Below are 16,806 nucleotides of genomic sequence, written 5' to 3'. Positions count from 1 at the left end.
ATCTACTCTAACAGTCTCACCAATCATTTTGTCACAAAGTGACTTTACAGTGGTTATGCAGCACTTAGCAACAGGTGGCTGTCTCAGACTAATTATGTCTTCAAACCTATTACAATAGCCAGGAAACCAAGTCAGATGTTCCATGACATTTCAAATTTCAATATCTGTGATTATTTTCTTCAAGGGAGAAGAAATCATCTTGCAATAATAAAAAAAACCTCCAGCAGAATACCAGTGGAATGTGGGAATCTGGACAGAATTAAAAGGCGAGTTATTTTTCTAGCACATTCAAAATCTACATGTGAAGCACAAACCCTTTTTTAGCATGCCCTACTACTTGTAAAACTTTAACAGAAAAGCTTCACAAGATTTGGACTTGGACCAAATAAAAGGCATTTCAGCTCACTGACTCTTTACTGAAAAATATTTTAATCACACAAAAACTGCATTATGCCAGCATAAATCTTAGTGGTATTCGTAGATTCACTAAAGTGTTTTCAGGTCAAGTTAGTACAACAGACTATTTAATGGTAGCAGACTACTAAAACTGCAGCAGCTACAGGGATGATTCAGACACTACAGTTACATGGTCATCATTGATATTTGCATGCCTCCTTGTACAACCCTGGAAGCCAGTGTCAGCTGTTACTCTGCTGCAAAACTGTATACTTTAGGTGAGACCAGAAGTTGAGAGAAGAGTAAAAAGAAAATTAAAAAATGGTTATGCTATGATGTTTCAGGCACAATTTAGTAAGAAATTAAAGAACCAGCCTGCATCTTTTTTAAAATGCATTTATTTTCTCCATTCTCCTTTTCGTCACCTTTTTAAAAAGTCTGTGTCCTTTTATATATATATACTTGCTGTGCATCTCTAACAATATTTAGATTAGATTTCTCTTTGCCTTTGTCTTTACCTTTTCTTATGCATGTCGTCCTTTTACTCAGATGCTATATAAAAATGAAATGGGGTAGGAACACTCACTCAACAGAATGTGACTAAAATCCTCAAGGGACATCTTCATGTTCACCATCCCCTTGTTTTACTAGGAAATTTTAAGACTCTCACTTCCTGCATGCTCCTTATCAATAGAAAGTATTTAAATAAAATGTGAAGATGACTTAAAACTCTGAATCTTAAAACACTGTAGCATTTTGGCACTAATCTTATAATTCAATCTTTGTCCACAGTACAAGTATCAAAACTCTAATCAAGACAAATGACAAGATTTCGTTCTAAATATAATTTTTTAATGCTTCTGGTGCATCCTAACAAAACAGCTTGACTAAAGAAATAGAAAAGTAGACAGAGAAGTCAAGAGGTACAGGCTGACATGTACATTACTAGAAGCAAAATTATTAAGGATCAGTTACATTACACTGCCAAACATCAGAGACCTGAGGAAGCAGCCTATCCATTTTTCATTGGGAAATGTGAAGGTGAAATACATACCTTTAAAAAGAATAAAGAATATAAATGCAAATTTTTCATGATCCTTCTACTACTTAATTCCTTCCAGCAATTTATTTCCACACAATTTTCATAAGCCAGGAGACCCAAATCTGTCCTATCTGCCTACCAGACAAGTGAAAATGGTGTGATTCCCAATTCAAAGAAGGTATTAACTCAAGCCTTACAAAATACAACTCCTTTGTTTCCACTTCTTTGAACTTGTGCAGCTTTTTGGAAGAGAAACTACATTCTTGCTGAGTATGAAGACAGAGGCTGTTAAAGTAACTGGAGGAAGGCAATTCCTTCCATGTCTTGTCTTCTGCTGCTTTCCTGACAGACCATGGAGCTCCAGCACTTTTGCAAGGTTTTGCCCTGTAGAGCTTGTAGGCAAACTGAAAGAGATCCATACACTTCGCTGCTTCCTGACTAATGTTCTTCTCTGCTAGAAAGGTTTGTTCCTCACACTGCACAATATACCTCTGAAATATGCCATTCATAATGTATCAAAATAAGATTTATCCTCAAACAATGGGAAACAAAGAAAGAGCAAGAAAGAGCATGAACAGAAAAAAATGTTGCCGTTAGAAATGGAATTAAGTTACATAAATGCTTATTAATTTAATCTTCAAAAGAATACGTTATACCAACTTTGGGGTGGATGATTTATTTTCTGTACTCCAAATTCAGAAATTAAGTAGCTGACTTTGAAATAGTACCAAACTGCATCAAAACAGATTTTTTTTCCCATTAAGTGTAACTAACTCTGTTTGATTTCTGATAATCATATTTTAACAATACTCCACACGAGCTATAAAGAAAACTTACAAAAAAAAAGTTTACCAAAGTTTTCCAAAGGCCTGATATTTGTTGGAAGAACTCTTCCAGCCACTGCAGAAGAAGTGAGAAGAAAGGTCTCAGCTTCAACTCCGCAAGACATTAAAGGAGCACTGCAAAGTAAAAGCAAAAGCGGTAACATTAGTTGTTTTAGCTGTTTGCAGCAAGTCTTGGAAACAATGCACAAAACCAAAACACATTAGGCAACTACAATCCCTTTAACTTCATGAGAGCTGGAGAGAAACACAAAGCTGGCAGTGAACAAAACTTTCCTTGTCATATTTAATTTCAGATTTATTTTACTGCCTAATCTATTAAAACAGTTTGAACAAGGTATGTTATGTTAAAGCAATATACATCTGGCTTTCTTTAAAGTCAAACACAGAACAGCAATAGCCCAGTCCAAAGTAGTAGGTAATAGCACTGGAAATAAGGGAATGAGTGCTGTTTTAGTACTTCAGCAGAACAGCAACCATTTCAGCAGAAAAAGGAGAAATAGTCTACATGAGAATTTAGAATGAGAATTTAGAATATAGTCCTTTTATTTTCTTCTTCATACAAGCAAAAAAATATATATTTATTCAGACTCCCTTAGAAAACCGTGGGCAAAACCAGAGTTTAGTTACAGATCTACAATTTCTGCACTATCGCTGAGTTGGAATGAAACTTCTCCTAAGAAAATGCAAATGTAATAAATTTATTATTTCAATCCTAGATGCAATTTTTATTATAATTTAAAAACTCTTCACTTGCAATTTCAACTTTAATATTTTTTTAATACCACAAAGAACAAAGAGATATGTAATGAAATTAAGATCATAGAACCAATTTCTTATTGTGTTCTTTCAAAATCAGTTATTTTTATGGTTCTGCTCTATAGTCACAAAAAATATCCTTAGGGCATGCTTTAACACACATCTGCTCTCTGACAAAAAACCCATAGAATTATTTTATGTTCTCTGTTTCACTTGATACAACTCCAGTTAGCTCTTTTTAGATGCAAACAGGATCTTTTTATAAATGATTACAGAAAAAGTGATAGAACCAACCCATGAAAGTAGGGTATAGGGTGCTGCAGGGAATCAGAATCAGATTGATGTTAAAGCAAGCATAGTCTGATATCTAGGGACAGAAATAATTTCAAAAGCTCATTGAATATTAGCTTCCAAATAGAAAACATATTCAAACTCACATTTCTGTGAAAAGGTGACATATTAAGATGCACAAGTCAGTGGACTTACTGTGCTTGTCACAAGTACCAAAAAAAGTATTAAGACATACAAAAAAGAATCTATTAACATAAAATCACCAAGCAGCAAATACACAAAAAATTAACAAGTTAAATGCAAACACTATTTAGTCTCATGAAAATAATATTCTATCTAAAGACCAATTTGAAGTAATCAAACTCCAAACTTGAAGTATGAAGATCCACTACGAATCCAAAACACAGACCTTTCAACTCTAGCAATCAGAGATGAACAGGACAATTCCAGTTCTTGTCTCTTCTGCCTGATCCCTGAATTGACTTCTGTGAATTCTGTACTGAAAGACAAATTTCGTACAAGAAGTTATAAAAAGTAACTTTGCACTATGATAATTTTGTATTTTGGTAACTACTCCTACCAATTACTTTAATTAACTGTATTAGAACTTTCAACAGTCATGATTAAACTATGCATTGGTTATTGCTTAGAGGAAAAACACAGTCTCAGCAAACACAAAAGAAGTCCTAAATAAATAAAGCAGATGGAATGCAAAACAGAAGATGAAATGTGTCTGTTGGAGTGTTGAAGGATGGAGAAACTTTGCATCCTTGACTAATGAATTCTGTTGTATGCATGGCAAAAAGTTCATCTTTTACAGACTGTCAAAAACATACATAGTACTTTTTTTTTAAATTAGGCCATATTATCCAAATAACATTCTTTTAGACTGTTCTTCTTCTTCCATCTATTCAATGAACAATTTATTTATACACCCATTCTTAAGTACTCGGCTTAATTAAGTATTATGCTTAATGCAAAATTGCTTCATGGATGTTTAAAGTATTCCTCTTGGAATCAAAGAGCAACAACAAAGAAGATTGTTTCTGATACAAACCAGGATATTTACCATTAACTTTTTTGGTAACTGCTGTTGTAGTAACAGGGCTAAGCCTTTCCTATCCAAGGCTTCAATTCAGCAAGGAATTAAACATGAACTAAAATTAAAACTCTTGTGAAATCAATGAGATTAAAATACTCAAGTGTGTGCTTCTGATGCTGAACACATGACAGAAATTGGGGCGTGCCCTTAACAGTACTCATATTAAAATGTTTGTGTTTATCCTTTAACTGCTCTTTATCAATGAATAAATACTCTGCCAATCTTCAAAATATTTCAAGGCAGAATATATACAGGTAGGAGCAGAAGGAAGTTAAGAATCTACAATACAGTTACCCATCAATTTATATGAAGCACTAGTACACACTAACCAGTCATTTCTACAGCTAAAAAAGGATTCTTCACTGCTACCACCAGCCAGAAGTGTACTGAAGAAATTAGTTCTGATGCGCTCATTCCAGCAGGTCTGTCTTCTGGGCTACACAAAAAATAAATTATGAATTAAAGACACACAAAATAAAATAATTAACACTAAATACATGAAGATGCACTGAAATTAAATTAGGTCAGCAAGACTTTAGTTCATAAAAAGCAGACACCATAATAGCCCCATAGGTATATGTAGATATTTGCAGTTACAGTGAACAAATTTTCTCTATTCAGTCTCTAAGTTTTCAACAACTGCTCTTTGCAGATAAACTTCATATTTTATATAAAGCAAAATCTTTCATACTCCACACAGACATTATGAATAAATAAGCCTGATCTTCACTATTTCACAATTCTGCTACCTAATGCACCACAGTAAGTACAGCTCAAGCACCTTCACACCCCTGCACAGCAATTCACCAAATATTTTGTTTCAAATAACAAGAAAACCTAACGAGGGTAGCTGGGATTCTCCTTTGCCCTCAGGTAGGATTATGGAATATGAAGATTGTCTAGTGTGTCTAGTTACTGAGCCCTCACACAGAGGCACAACACTCAGAACCCACTTTGTATTTCAAAAGATACCAGCACCACCACCAATTTACGTTGCTAACAAGGCCCCGCCATGCACTGTGTGCTGCTGCCATTTGCAGGGAGCTCTGCTGCTGGGCACTGCACTGGCTGCAGGGGAAAAACCAAACCCCAACAACAAACCATCAACAGTCCTCCAGATACTCTTCCCACACTAATATATACCTACACTGATCCATTTTTGTCACAGCACCTAACAGGCTCATACCACCTCAAATATGACTAAAACTTTCCTGTTCATTCCCTAGGACTGGTATTTCAGAACAGGAATTTAGAATACTCCTGTAATTTTAATTCAGAAAAATGAAAACTAAACTTTGAAGTCGGATGTATAAGAATACATGTCTCAATATGCAGAAATTATCCATATGCTCCATCAAACTTTGGCACACAGAGCTGCTTCTGCAGGGAAAATTCTCTATTTTATCAGTGTAAAAATTTTAAGTTTTGCCTAAAAAACTGTTGGGTTTAAGTTTTATTTTAAGAATAATATAATTTTTTAATATTAACCTTTCTCCTTCCAATTAAAAGAGCTATCCAGATGTTCCACAAATATCCTTATGAAGTAGTTGCTAGTACATCATGGCTTTTTTTAAAATTTTGAACATTTCTTGGATAATTGAGTCTCATGCTTCCTCCTGAAGGTTTTTAATGGTTCTACTTTTGTTTATGCACCCTTTTTTTTTGCTACAGGTGCTATTTAAGACATTAATGCTATTAAACACTTCACCATAAAACAGTAAAACTAAAAATGAAAGCATTCCCCAGCCATGAAGTCACATGAGCGGCTGATCTACCATTAAACCCTATCTTTCCAGTTCAAAAGCCCCTCAATGCAGTGAAATGTACTTTAAGTTTACAGGGCAACAGAACCCAAATTTCCAAATACCTGACTTAGAAGGGGCAAACTAGAGCTAACAATATCCCTGACAACTATGGTGTAATGAGCACCAGACAGAAGTTACAATTCAGGCCATCAGCTGCTGAAAATACACAGGATGTGCCCCATACTACATGAAACAAAGCAGTAGCCAGAACAGGGACTTTAACCAAGCTTTCCTCCAAATATTCAAACTTCAGGTAAGACAGAATGATGGCAAATCATGGCATTTGCACTGCAGAATTAAATTTATGGCCTAAAACTTTTTCTTGCACATTCATTTACAGGTACAACTATGAGTAAGAAAGCACTGATCAAAAACTTTTGTCTCAGAGACACAAAGTGTTTTTGAAAGGAGGGATGGTAAAATCAAACGAGAGCCTTTACAGCTCCTTATAAATCTGGCATCTGGTGATCCTGTGTTTATAGGCTAAGATTCATAAAAAAGAAACCTAGAAACAGAAACCTTCTTGACAGAAATCTCACATTTAAAAAACCCCAATTTGATGCAAACCATAACGTCTATGTCAGATTCACATAAATTACTTGGTTGGTTACATCTATATATTTTGTTGAAAATAATGAAAACCTTCACATAATGGTGCTTGGCTGACAGCTTCCCAAAGGAAGATGAAACCATCTGCCTTTGGATGAAAGGAGATGGATGAAAACAGGGTTCAGGATCTTAAAATGTAATAGTCTAATCTAAATGAAAATATTTACCACCATAAAACTAATTTTAATCTGAGAAAGAACCTCATATAACCAGGCTATATTCTAATTACTTCAAGACAAAAAGAGACCAAAAATATGTTCGAATCATACCTAAATTAACAAATAGAAGTTAACCTCAAAAAAAGGCAGGAAAGTAGTCTTAAAAATGCTCTAATAAAAGAAAGCATTTACAAATGTTTCCTTATCAGAACCAACCTTGTTTATCTTCACAGAGAAAGTTTTCTTGTTTTGTTTGTCATGCAAAATATTACCTGTGGAACAAGGAACAAAACTTTGATCTTCAGCATATTCTTGATTGTTCATCAAAATCATTAATGCAATGGGAGGTTGTGTATCTTGAGTGCATTTACAATGTTTACATACAACTGAGTAAAAGGAAAATGCACACACCTTTACAATAGCTTTTTAGATACCAAGCAGTTTTTACCTCTTCAGTTATTTTCTTCATTTCCTAAGTTATCTACAGACTTATCAAACAACTTTTATTGAATAAGCCCCTCAGAAGAGCAACCTCAAAACACAGCTAAATGTTGCTTGTGTTTGAACTCTCTCCAAGAAAAATCTGTGAATAAAAGCTAGTCATTAGCTGTTCCCCAGCTGCCTGATGCAGAAAATTACTTGAGGCTGAAGCCACATCCATTTGAGTTGTGACTGAAATTGAAGAGGCAGTTTTCCAGTAATATAAGAACAGGAGTTTCACATACTGCAATTCTGCTCTAGAAGTTCCACATTTCTACTACTATATACAAATGTAAGCAATTTTTAAAAATTAAATTGGGCCATCAAGAAAAGATATTCTAGACTTCCTTAACAAAACACAGCAATTCTGGCAAATACCAACTTACTGTATTTTTTCTTCACAATTCTGCTTAATTTTATTGTTACTGACCCTCTGTCTGGACATACAGCTCTTCTGCAAGACCAAAAAAAGACATTAAAAAAGCAGTTTCTAGGCATGCAAACAAAATCCTCTCCTGTTTGAAGGTAATTTTATTTTTTGCACATAAACCAAGTTCTAACTGCTATTAAAACCTGAACTTGCATCATGAATATCATCTTTTGTATTTCAAAAGGCATAGTACTTCAAACAGCTTTGAAAAAAACAGAAAACCAATTTACACAAAAGTTAATATCCTGTATTAAATCAGAATGCTCAGTTTTGTTTGATTTCATGGCAACATGTGAAAGATGTTATAACCTGCTTCCTTTTAAGAATATCAGTAAGTGTTGATACAGAATGGTGAATCTTATTTTCTTATGAATTAAAAAAGGTAATTTACCTCCAGTTATCTTTGCTGTAATGAAGTCTGCTTCACATTAAACTTCAAGAAGTCTGTATTTCTCATACATTCCAATAAACACTGACTTTAGATAAGTACTATTTAGCAAAATTCATCTGTGTAATCCTCAGCTTCCCTTTATACAATGCAGCAAATGTTACAAGACAAAGTATACTAAAACAGAAATGTTATTTCCATTTAACAACAGAAATTTTCCCTCTCAAGCTTACTAGAATAAAATCAGTTCTTGACTACAACTATGTTTTACAGAAGAGGAACATCACCAGTGCTTATGATAACATGCAAGAAAAGTGTATGTTTAGAGAAACAAAAAAGATTTATATTGTTAGAATTTGATGTAGCTATACTTCAAATGAATGTAAAATTTTTCACAATTGCTAGAAAAATGCTACTTTCACAGAGATCAATGCAAGAAATACATTGCCCTTTACTTCTTCCTTGCTATTTAAACTATTTAAGTGGGAATTACAGCAATGATAAAAGTAAAATTAAACTACCACTCATGAAAACTAACATATTTTAAAATAAAAATAATTTTAGAAAATTTTCAGGCTGTACATGTTAAACCAGTTGATTTTATTTCTTTTGAATATTCCAATTCAAATGCTTGCAATTATATGGCTGACCAACCTCACAAAACTTCTCATCTTCACATGGCTGTAAGTTTCCTTATTGCAGGCACAGTTTTCGTCTTCCTCCTTCCTCCTTAGTTGTTTTGTAACCTGAACCTGTGTTGTAAAATAGAATCAACCCAATCTAGAATGTCATTATACTCTGGCTTTAAATTCATACAAAGTCTCTTCAAGTCTGTACAGAAATTAAACTCAAACAGAAGGACTAGAAAACATTTCAAATCTCACTTCTCTAGAAGGAGACATGACTTTGACTTCACAGTTTGGAGATTTCATTTTTTTTTCCATAAAATAGAAAAATCTACACCTTGATATGCTATTGACAATGCCTGAGATGCATACCACAGGACAAAAAAGGCCCTGAACATTCTGACTGCCATGGCAAGTGTTTCAGAGCTATGCACTAGCTTCCATTAAGAATCTATAAGCTAAGTTTTTTAAAACTAAGTTGGTTGTTCAGAATACACAAGGCTCACCTTGGGAAAATGCTGAACTACCACTCAATTTAATATGCTTCCTCATAATTAAAACACACACAACTTTCTTCTAGAGTAAAATAACTGAGTTTTCTTCACATCTCAAAAACACTGAGAGCAATACAACTTTTATTGTGAAGTTGCTTCCATGGCTACATTGCAATTGGTTGCATTAGAAATTTTGTATTTCCTCATCCCCAAAATCTGGCTTTTTATGCAACCACCTAACATATTAGCATGCTAATTGTGAATATCACAAAGAGAAAGCTGCCAGTCTCTCCTAACAGCACCACTGATGGTGCTGACCACTGTGTGTGTATATCTCAGTACACATTCCATCTATTCCTACGGCTCCAGTGGCTCTTTTTTAGGGAAGGACATTTTTCTCTGCCCACGTGTTTACACTGAAATTCTGTGAACAGACAATCTTTCAAACTGTATTTTGATACAGCCTTTACACTTTTCCAAATGTAAACTTCAGTTTATCCCATTTCAACTACTTCCTTGATTCTTCAGAAATAAAGAAGACAAAATATGCAAGTTTACAGTTTCCTATGAGAAGGAAGCACCTCTAGTTGCCAGCATGGCTCCTTTACAGGTGACTGCCTGGGCCTCCAGAAGTACAAGAAATGAGTAGTGGAAGCCTGTTTTCTAAATGTCACAAAGTGCAAGACCAGCAGCTTATGAACTACTTATAAGCATAATTTCCTCACAAAATTTTCAAATTGTACATAGAATTACCAGCATCTTTCTATATGCATTTTCAAGATCAACTATCAGAAGAGGTTTTTTCCTACTTGATAAACTACTCTCCATATCAGTATTTTTAAGAAGAATTCAGAACTGAAAAAAATTCAGATTTCAGTTGAACATTTAACATTAATTGATCCTCTTGCCTTTATGTGTTTTTGTCTGGGAATTGGAGGCTGTGAACCCAGAAGATTCACCTCAGCTAAAAAAAAAGGCAGTATTGCAGGATAATTGGTATAGCAGTTGTTTACAAAACCTAGTTTAAAAAACACTTTGAGACCAATTACTATGCTTCTATTCTTGGATATATCATGAATGCTCAGAGATACTAGAAAGTAGCAACAGCAGCTTTATGATTATTATTACTATGGTAAATACTTGCTCTGAAAAAATAATTAAGAATAATTCCTAGCTTCAAATATGTAATAGAAACATTGAAACAGTAATTACTTTGTTAGAAAGCTTATAGCACATTTCATTTTATATGAATGAAAGGCTGCAGCATAACTTGGACATTCCTACAAGGGAAGTTATTTAAGAAAACAAGTCTGGAACATACCTTTATCTGCTTATCCAGTGCATCCAGCCTGCACACTGCTTGAAATGGTCTGCGATCAATAGGACATGAAGCCTGCGTCTGAAAAATTATTTTTCTTATTACAAACTTGGTAATGAGCTAAGAGAAGCCCTAGAATTTTCTAAACTTTTATTCACTATTATAATAGCTTACAGAAGCACACAAAATCCCAACTTGTTCACAGTAAGAATGCATTTGGACACATTATCCATACACTCAGTATTTTGTTTTATATAAGCAGATTGCTTTTTCAGGAAAAATCTAAAGGAAACCAGAATATAGCCCAGAAGATGTTTAAAACAGGAAAAGCATTTAATGCATTTTACATTAAGTTACCTTCATTTTCTGGTCTTTTAATTCCTTTTAGGTAACTGATTTTATACCAATGTGTCCCAATTTTGGATGGGATAAAGCTAATTTTTCTTAGTAGCTGGTACACTGCTTTACCAGATTAATGTTGATAACACACTGAAAAGCATAACAATATGCAAATGTCCTCTGTATTTCATATTGTCCTAACATTTTATTTTCAACAGGAAGTGTGCTGCATTGTGTCTCCCTCAAAACATAAAACTGGTAATGCAAAAAGCAAACAGTGGTTATAATACATCTCTTTTGTTGCAGTCAGCAGACAACAGATTCCCACATGCAATACATCTAAAGTTTTACAAATCAATTTTCAAGAAAAGGGAACTGAAGGCTATTTTACCCTACTGTTTGATGGAAATAGCCATTTAATGTTTTTCCCTGATCACCTAAATGCTCTCTTATTGAGGCTGCACTACATCAGATAAAACACACACACAGAACAATAACACACTATTAAGCACAGAAATGGGAAATTTCAACTGAAGTGACACATAAGTGGATCATGTACTGAATCAGCTTTAAGAAAAATCCACATTAGATATTAACTTTTGCTGTGAGAGAACTCTTTATCCCTCATAATTCCAGACATGTTTGCTGTGGGGGCATGGTTCTTTGTTTGGTTTGGGGGTTTTGTCATCATTACACCCTCCACACCCATCTTAATTCCACTGGCCTTCAGAGGCTCAGTTCAACACTTGTAAAACAAAATAAAAAACCAAAACACACACCCAGTCTCCAGCCCTAATTCATTCACTGAACAAGATCCAGTATAGGAACTGCATGCCCTGAAGAAGCATGTAATTTCTGCAATTTAGAGAGCTACAGGGTATCTGTGCAAGCAAGATGTCGTACTAGAATTACATAAGCAGCTAGGAAAAACCTGCATATGAACTCTGCCCCTAAATCCAGTTGCTAACTTCATTCCTGTCTTTTCATCAAGCCTTCTAATTTTCCAGTTAATTCTGTTCTTTTCTCAATTTCAAGGAGTGCTCAACTTCTTTTTCACATACCAGTCCCCAAACATGGAGCATTCAGGAAGTTTTTGAGCTTCTGATTTCAACTGAAGTAGACAGAACCAAACAAGACTGATTTTAAAAAAATCCAAACCAATCAAACAAACAAAAAAAAATCCCCAGGGGTAGTTTCAGGAATAAGCTGTTAAACAAGAATGTAAGTTAAAGCCATCACCTAGCCTTTGATGCTCTAGTATTTTGTCCTAACTAAAAACTTCCTCTTTTGGGGGATACCATTGTTCTCTGCAGTGTTATGGCCCGAGATAAGAAAACCATATTGGGTAATTAAGCCAGTTCCCTAAGGACTCAGATAATGAAGACAGTTCTTGTCCTGTAGTCAAGGTACAGCTAACCCACAGTAACACAGCAGTGCAATGTTCCATCAGGATATTTGATAGCATGAAATGCACTGTAGCTTCTGAATCCACTGCAAACATCAAGGTACCTACTTTCATTCTTAGCTATGCCAGATTGTAAAAGATAGGTAGGAGGAAGTTATTTTTCTTCCATTTTTATTCTCATTTAAGGATCTACCTTAGCTGAAACGTTTATCCAATACAGTCTCTTCCTACATTAAATTTACACATGAATGTCAAGTTATCTTCTCAATTTTAAGTCACTGCAAGTTCCGTTTATTCATTGCAATAAAGTATCATAGAATCAGAGTGTTACTAGCAGCAATACAAATAACAGCTGGTTTTGCTTCACTAGAAAGATGTTCAATGTTCAATTTTTCTGAACAAATGTTTAACAACTTAATACAGTTTTCCACAGTAGTAAAAAGGGAGGAAAACATTCTGGAAGAGTCAAAAACTACCATTAGGTTCAGATATGTTCAGAAACAGTGGATGCTCTTTCCACTTCTACTCAGCTGCTTTTTGTAGCCTTAGCATTTTCTGTAAGCTGACAACATTATCACTAGAGAAATTCTGATAAACTTAGGACATTTGGTTGTACACCCCCAGTCCCCAGGTAGAGTACAGTTTTGAGTACCCTGAGGGAAACTAGAGGTTACTTCTGTCTAAACATGCATCAGTTCTCACCTGTCTGCTAACAAATAAAAGCAAACCTTTAAAATGTTGGAAAAAATGGACGAAAAAACCCAAAGTTCCTTCCCCATCCCTTTTCCCAACAGCAAGACAGGATTTATATGTTATAGAAAGGAATAAAGGTAAAAAAAGCCAACATTCATTAGAAGAAGCAATTATGAGGAGTGTTGACCTTTAACTCATCTCTCATGTTTTTTGAGAACCTGGTTCAGGTAACAAAGGTGTTGAGTCTTCTTTCATCAAAGGCAGGTTAGCAATTCCACTCTTCTGAGGTTTCCATTCAGGGAGCATTGTAAGTAATAGTGAACGTACACTGTACTTTTTGATAAAGAACATTTAAAACAAGAAAGAAGATGCTGACATGGAACAAGTCCGAGGAGCAGCTACCACTTTTATTGCGCACAAGGGAGAAGGTATGTGAAATGTATCAAAACCCTAGAAGAACCACAGATTGTTACAATATCTTTCTTTACCATCGCTTTAAAAATCAGAACATGCAGTACTTAATGTAATCATCAATATCATTAGAACCTCAGCACGGGTATTTGTGGCCTGCTTGCTTTGCTTCTGAACAGTTCTTTCCTTGGAAAATCACACACTAGTAGCTTAGCACACTTCAAAATATCTTTGGTTGTTTTATTCTCCACATGAAACTATTGAGAGTTTTCCTGTTAAACCTGATAACTCCACGGTGATTTATTCTTTCACCCATCCTGTGATAGCTGAAGAATTTGCTTCATAAAATACATAAGCATTCACAAAAATCTGCAAGCCCTGGAAAGTTATCCACAAGCAATATGTTTCATTTTCAGATTAAAAAAAATAAAATTATTGTATTTTACTTGATTTTTATGACCCTCTAGAAAAATCTTACTTTAGCTCCACAGGCATAACCTAATTTCTATATTCCTGTAACTGCTAGAGCAACACAGAACTGTGCTCTCTAAACTCAAGGAGCAATAGTTCCCAGTTTTAACTGCATCAATTCAAACAGCATTTGAACGAAGTGAGGTAGGCAAAAGGATGAAGCAGTTACTATATTTCAGATAGGAATTTTCAGAAAGCTATACCAACAGGTGGAAGCTAACCCTGAAACATATTTGGCTGATAAAATAACTTTGACAGATACCCCCATCTCATCAAGTTCCATGTTACGAGGTTTCATAACAAGCAGTAACAAGATCCAAGTACAGAATTCGAGTTGCTGCAGTAAATCCCTCCCCCTATTTTTTTTTCTTCAAGCGGCTCATAAAAAAGACTGTTCTCCAAATTTTGTATTGAAAAGCTGATAGAAAAAGAAACATGATCCTGAACTTTTAGATAATCTGTTAAACACAAATAAATAATACCAGATTCTCCTAAATAAATTCAGACCTAAAGTGAGATTTAGACTGTTAAAGCAATGTCTGTATATTTCACTTCACCTTGTAATAACAGTACAGCAAAAAGCCCACAGTAACACCTCCAGCTTCAGTGAACAGGGAGACCATTACACCACATGTAGTGAGAAACACCCTCTCCACATTTTAATGAAAGTAGGAAGACATCAGAAAATGCACTATTTTCTAGAAGCATGTAAAAACTTACCATTACCTTTTTTTCAGTCTACTTTTAAAAAGCAAGTACATTTAAAAGTTTTATAGTTATACTTTAAGAAAGCACTATTTCTGACAAGTCTTTTTTGGAAGGAAAATCACTGATAGTTATAATACAGAGTGCAAAAGAACAGATTACACTTTTAACAGCTAACCAGTAGACTACTTAGTTACAAATCTAAACAGCTCTATTCTCTCTACCTACATTACACAGCTGGCTAGTTCTTAAGTTCCAATTCAAAATTGCCATGAAGTGTTGACAAATTAAGCTTAATTGTATTGACACTATTGGAAGAACTGGAGTAAAATGAAAACCACTCAGACTTTTGCACTGCACTTCAACAGCATTAACATTCATAAGTTGCTACACAAATGTTCTTGCAAAATCACAAAGTGGCTGAGGTTGGAAGAGATCTCTGGAAGTCATCTTGCCCAACCCCCCTGCTTAAGCAGGGAAACAGCCAAGAACAACTGTATACTACAAAGCAAACGTAATTTGCAAAAAGGTATTTAAATCTACACTTCCCGAAACAATTTGATTAATACAGGTTTTCTGAACATCAGTTCTCAGATGAACTGTCTACGTATAGATCACTTAGGGTATACTTGAACAATAAGGTTTTTTCCACTGTTATTTTTGGGGTTTTAGGTTGTGTTTCTTTGAACACAATCTATGTTTTGCTCATTAGTGTCATCTTAAATCTTGCCCATAATGCTCTGTATTGCAGATCTCTGTGGATGTTGTTGCCACTTAAACTGATTCCTTCCAATGTCCCTCAGAAAAAAATAATCCAGATCAGAAAGATCAGAAAACACATTAAGAATCCCAGTTATCATACAGGTAACTCTCCTTAACCTCAGAAGAATATACATGTGCAGTAGTATAATCCACATACACAATAATCCAAACCTTGTATGAGCACAAAGGCAATGACTACTCTAAGAACTGAACATCAAAATCTATGAATAAAACACCTAAGAACATCCACTAGAAACATACTGCACAACAGCTCTTTGCGCCAACTGCTTAGTTTGATCTAGTCAACCACAGATCCTGTACAGGGCCTACCTGAACATGCCCCAAGGCTTTGGAGAATTTATGACTGCACATACTCCACTTTCAAATTCCCCAGATAGGGAAAAAATAATGCAGGAAACCAGGACCAGAGCATGAGATAAGCTTGGTAGGTGAGGGTCACTGAAATCAATGTCTGTTACACAAACATTGTAATAATGCAGACAACACACTGAATCTTTTCTTCAACACTCATCTCTCATGACAGTTCATAAGAGGAATTAATAGAAGAACAGAGATAGAAATCTCCAGTACATTTCTTAAAGCCTACAGTAAAGTAAACATTTATTGTTTCTAAGACTGTTTTCTTTGAATCAAATAGAAAAACAAAGATAAAGATTTTTCTCTAATGCATACAGGCACGACACCACAGCTGCTAAAGCAGTTGTCTTAGCTGAGGTAGCGTTAACTACTTTGAGCATGTTTGCCACAGATGCCTAGTTAACTTTTCTTTGTATCAGTTTCACTTAAATCCTTTCAGAACCAATTATTATAAACTAAAACATGTGCTTACCAATGAAAATACAAAATACAAGTTTATCAGAAAAAAAAGTTTAAAAAATTCGTTTTGACCCAAGTGGTTAGTAGTTTAAATATACTAATAGCATTACAGATGACAGAAACACGTTAATGTAATTGCTCCCTTTGGTGTAACACGACATTACTGGTGGTATTTAAAGACTCTAGATAGGGGATTTTTGTTGTTAGCTAGACCCTCCCTCCTTTTTTAATGTGGCCAAAATAATGCTACCACATGCATGCTCCTTACACTGAAAGCAACCCTTCACTTACACTGTCATTCTACATTCCCACTGAAGGGTGTGTCCAGTAACCTCAGCTCCTGATTTAGCACCTTCTACTTTTTTATGATCTTCCAGCACAAACTCACTGAAATACAAAGCCTCAAGCTTGAGAGTCTTCATTAGTAAATTACACCATGTTGG

General features: G+C 34.9%; 1 protein-coding gene across 1 annotated transcript in view; it reads right to left on the bottom strand.

Moving 5' to 3' along the window:
* Positions 1-16,806, bottom strand: part of SCAF11 (SR-related CTD associated factor 11) — a 49,998-nt gene that overhangs the window by 12,780 nt on the left and 20,412 nt on the right. Inside the window, exons 4-10 of the mRNA XM_014312386.2 lie at positions 10,744-10,821; positions 8,957-9,054; positions 7,871-7,938; positions 7,221-7,276; positions 4,762-4,868; positions 3,740-3,829; positions 2,291-2,397 (exon numbers count right to left, since the gene is read on the bottom strand). Coding sequence (XP_014167861.1) covers positions 2,291-2,397; positions 3,740-3,829; positions 4,762-4,868; positions 7,221-7,276; positions 7,871-7,938; positions 8,957-9,054; positions 10,744-10,821 — 604 coding nt within the window. The remainder of the gene's footprint in view (positions 1-2,290; positions 2,398-3,739; positions 3,830-4,761; positions 4,869-7,220; positions 7,277-7,870; positions 7,939-8,956; positions 9,055-10,743; positions 10,822-16,806) is intronic.

The sequence above is a fragment of the Geospiza fortis genome, unplaced genomic scaffold, assembly GCF_000277835.1.
Source record: "Geospiza fortis unplaced genomic scaffold, GeoFor_1.0 scaffold166, whole genome shotgun sequence".
Taxonomy (NCBI): domain Eukaryota; kingdom Metazoa; phylum Chordata; class Aves; order Passeriformes; family Thraupidae; genus Geospiza; species Geospiza fortis.
Note: the sequence above shows the minus strand (reverse complement) of the source record. Positions and strands in the feature narration are given on the sequence as shown.